General features: G+C 27.9%; 1 protein-coding gene across 1 annotated transcript; it reads left to right on the forward strand.

The window, feature by feature from the left end:
* The first annotated feature begins 279 nt into the window (after positions 1–279).
* Positions 280–2,307, forward strand: LOC143221259 (COP9 signalosome complex subunit 1-like). Its single transcript, XM_076446741.1, has 5 exons — positions 280–306; positions 545–637; positions 822–1,940; positions 2,011–2,145; positions 2,251–2,307. The coding sequence occupies exons 1-5, from the start codon at positions 280–282 to the stop codon at positions 2,305–2,307; spliced, it is 1,431 nt and encodes a 476-aa protein (XP_076302856.1).
* Positions 2,308–3,179: the final 872 nt, after the last annotated feature.

Here is a 3,179-nt window from a genome sequence, read left to right on the forward strand (position 1 = left end):
TTATTAAAATATAGAATAATATAGTTGCATATCAAATAATACAGTCATTGATTTATTAGAAATAATAAAACCTATTGATAAATTTCAGAGTAATTTTGCACAAATGAAAATCCGTCTGAAGAAAATCCTGACAGCGGGAAGTGTTTATAGTTGCGTGAAGTTGCCTACACTGCATCAGTCATATATGTGTATACCTCGGTTCTGTATTGTAATACTATTCTCGTAAAGTTTTGTTTTCTTTCATAGTTCCTTGGCTGTAACATAAAAGAGAACATTGTCATGCCATTACAAGTTCACGACGTTCAGGTAATTTTCTAGAACGGCATGCAATAATTGTTTGAATAAATAAAATATTTCATACAGACCTAAACTATGAAAAGTTCAAATGTTGTTCGTTTTCGTGTTGTTTTTTTCTTACATTATGATTGTGATGTCTACTTAATAACATCACCAATTATTTTGATCACTTTTTAAAATATTATAAATCACAAATGTTTTTGTATAAAATGTAATTTCGTATTTGATGATGTATTTTTTGGTATAGCAAAATGTTGTGGAGCCCATGCAAGTCGATGTTCCTACAGAAGATAATGACAATGCTGAAGAAGAATCATACATCGTGGAAAATCCAACATTGGTACATATGTTTTCCTGAATCTTTTGATTCTACATTGAATTAATCTAAATCATACATATTAGATTTATGTCTAATATGACATAGTATGACAATATCTTTTTGAATGATCTTTAAAAATATATGTAATTCATTTTGATTTTACTAATTATGTATGTTTTGCAATTTTTTATTTTAATTTTTTCAGGACTTGGAAGTTTATGCCAATAGCTACACTGGTCTTGCTAAACTCTATAGGCTTATATACATAGCTGATCACTGTCCAATGTTAAGGATAGAGGCATTGAAAATGGCTATATCATATGTAATGACAACATATAATGTTTCTTTGTATGTTATATTACACAAAAAATTAGTGCAAGCTGTAGACACACTCGGATTGCCAGATGTTGCAGCACAATCATCCCAGGATATGTTAACTTTAGATCAAGCTTGGGTTGAATCACGTTCCAAAAAAGCTGCTTTAAAACTAGAGAAATTTGATACAGATCTTAAGAATTATAGAAGTAACTCAATTAAAGAAAGTATCAGAAGAGGTCATGATGATTTAGGAGATCATTATCTAGATTGTGGAGATCTTGTTCATGCCTTAAAATGTTATTCTAGAGCAAGAGATTATTGCACAAGTGGAAAACATATTGTTAATATGTGTCTAAACGTTCTCAAAGTTTCTGTTTACTTACAAAATTGGGCTCATGTACTGAGCTACGTAACAAAAGCAGAAAGTACACCAGATTTTTGTGATGCTCATGGTAAAGATAACAGTCAAGCGATAGCTACAAAATTAAAAGTTGCAGCTGGTTTAGCAGATTTAGCAACTAGAAAATACAAAATGGCTGCCAGGAATTTCTTACAAGCATCATTGGATCATTGTGATTGTCCTGAATTGTTATCCCCTGGAAATGTTGCCTTATACGGAGGACTTTGTGCTTTAGCTACATTTGATAGGCATGAGTTACAGAAACAAGTTATCTTTAGTAGTTCCTTTAAATTATTTTTAGAATTGGAACCACAATTAAGAGATATCATTTTTAAATTTTATGAATCAAAATACGCATCTTGCTTAAAATTACTAGACGAGATTAAGGATAATATACTTCTGGATATGTATATAGCACCACATGTTAACGCATTATATACACAAATTCGGGATAGAGCACTGATACAATATTTTAGTCCATATTTAAGTGCAGACATGAGACGCATGGCAACTGCTTTTAATAGGACGGTCTCTGAATTGGAAGATGAGCTTATGCAATTAATACTCAATGGCCAAATACAAGCTCGTATAGATTCTCATAATAAAGTAATTATTGTTACTATTTAATATTGTTATAGGAAATTATCATTTTATTTAATTTATAGTATATGTCTAGATTCTTTATGCAAAAGATGTCGATCAACGCAGTACGACGTTTGAAAAATCTATGAGCGTTGGGAAAGAATATCAAAGACGTACACGTATGTTAATTTTAAGGGCTGCGATGCTAAAACAACAAATTCAAGTTAAGGTAAGAATTATTATTTTTAGATTTAGTAATGTAAAGAATTAAAAAATTTTTAAAGATTTTTATTTCTTTTTTCTCTTTTTTTTTTTTTTTTTTATATCGTTACAGAGTCCACAGCGTGATAGCACTCAAGGGGGAGAGATGTCAGTCACCTGGAAGCAATAATTCAGTGGTAAGAAATTGAACTGTGACTTATGCTAACTGTTTGGTGGATAAATGTATTTATGCAGATGAACTGTCATGGTCAATAATATATGAAAAAGTACTTTGAATACCATATTGAACATATTATTCATAAATATTTAAGATACTGATACCGAATTTGAATCTTCGATAAACATTACATAATATGTATATAATATATCATACTATAAACAAAAACAAAACTAGTATTTTCAAAAATATGTTAATTACACACATGAACAAATCTTTGATAATATATGTGATGTACACTAAAAACGTTATTATCAATAAATATATGATAACATTTTTTCATGCATGAACATCTTTTTTACCATATTGTCTATGTTTTTTTAAAACTGTAATTGTACATATTACAAATTTAATAGTATATACTTACTTTTTTATGTTAATTGCAACATAAAAAAAGAACCTAAACTATCATATTCAAAAAAGTACTTTTTCTTCTGAGAATTTTTGTTTATATTATTTCAATATTTATTAAAGACACAGCCATTTTATATATTATTTATTAATTCACAATATTATGTTATAAAAAGTATACAACAATTGTTATTTTCAAAACTATACATAATTTAAAATTTTTTAAATTTTAGTAGTTTTAAAAACAATGAAATGTTTACATGTTTTAATATATTTAAATAATGTTATGGCAAAAAGTTTGCACATTTCGTCAGGGTACGTAATATATACACTTTGATAACTTTTATTGCAATTTTAAGAAAATACATAATGACATTATAAAAATTAAAATTAGTTATAAAATATTTAACAAAAATCCGTGACATGAAAATATGCTTTCTTTTTCTTCTTCTTTTTTTTTTTTGGATAGTTCC

The sequence above is a fragment of the Lasioglossum baleicum genome, unplaced genomic scaffold (genome assembly GCF_051020765.1).
Source record: "Lasioglossum baleicum unplaced genomic scaffold, iyLasBale1 scaffold2127, whole genome shotgun sequence".
Taxonomy (NCBI): domain Eukaryota; kingdom Metazoa; phylum Arthropoda; class Insecta; order Hymenoptera; family Halictidae; genus Lasioglossum; species Lasioglossum baleicum.

Coding starts and splice junctions, on each gene's coding strand:
- LOC143221259 (XM_076446741.1), top strand. CDS start 280: ATGCCATTACAAGTTCACGACGTTCAG. Junction 307..544: donor TACAAGTTCACGACGTTCAG/GTAATTTTCTAG, acceptor TTTTTGGTATAG/CAAAATGTTGTGGAGCCCAT. Junction 638..821: donor TCGTGGAAAATCCAACATTG/GTACATATGTTT, acceptor TAATTTTTTCAG/GACTTGGAAGTTTATGCCAA.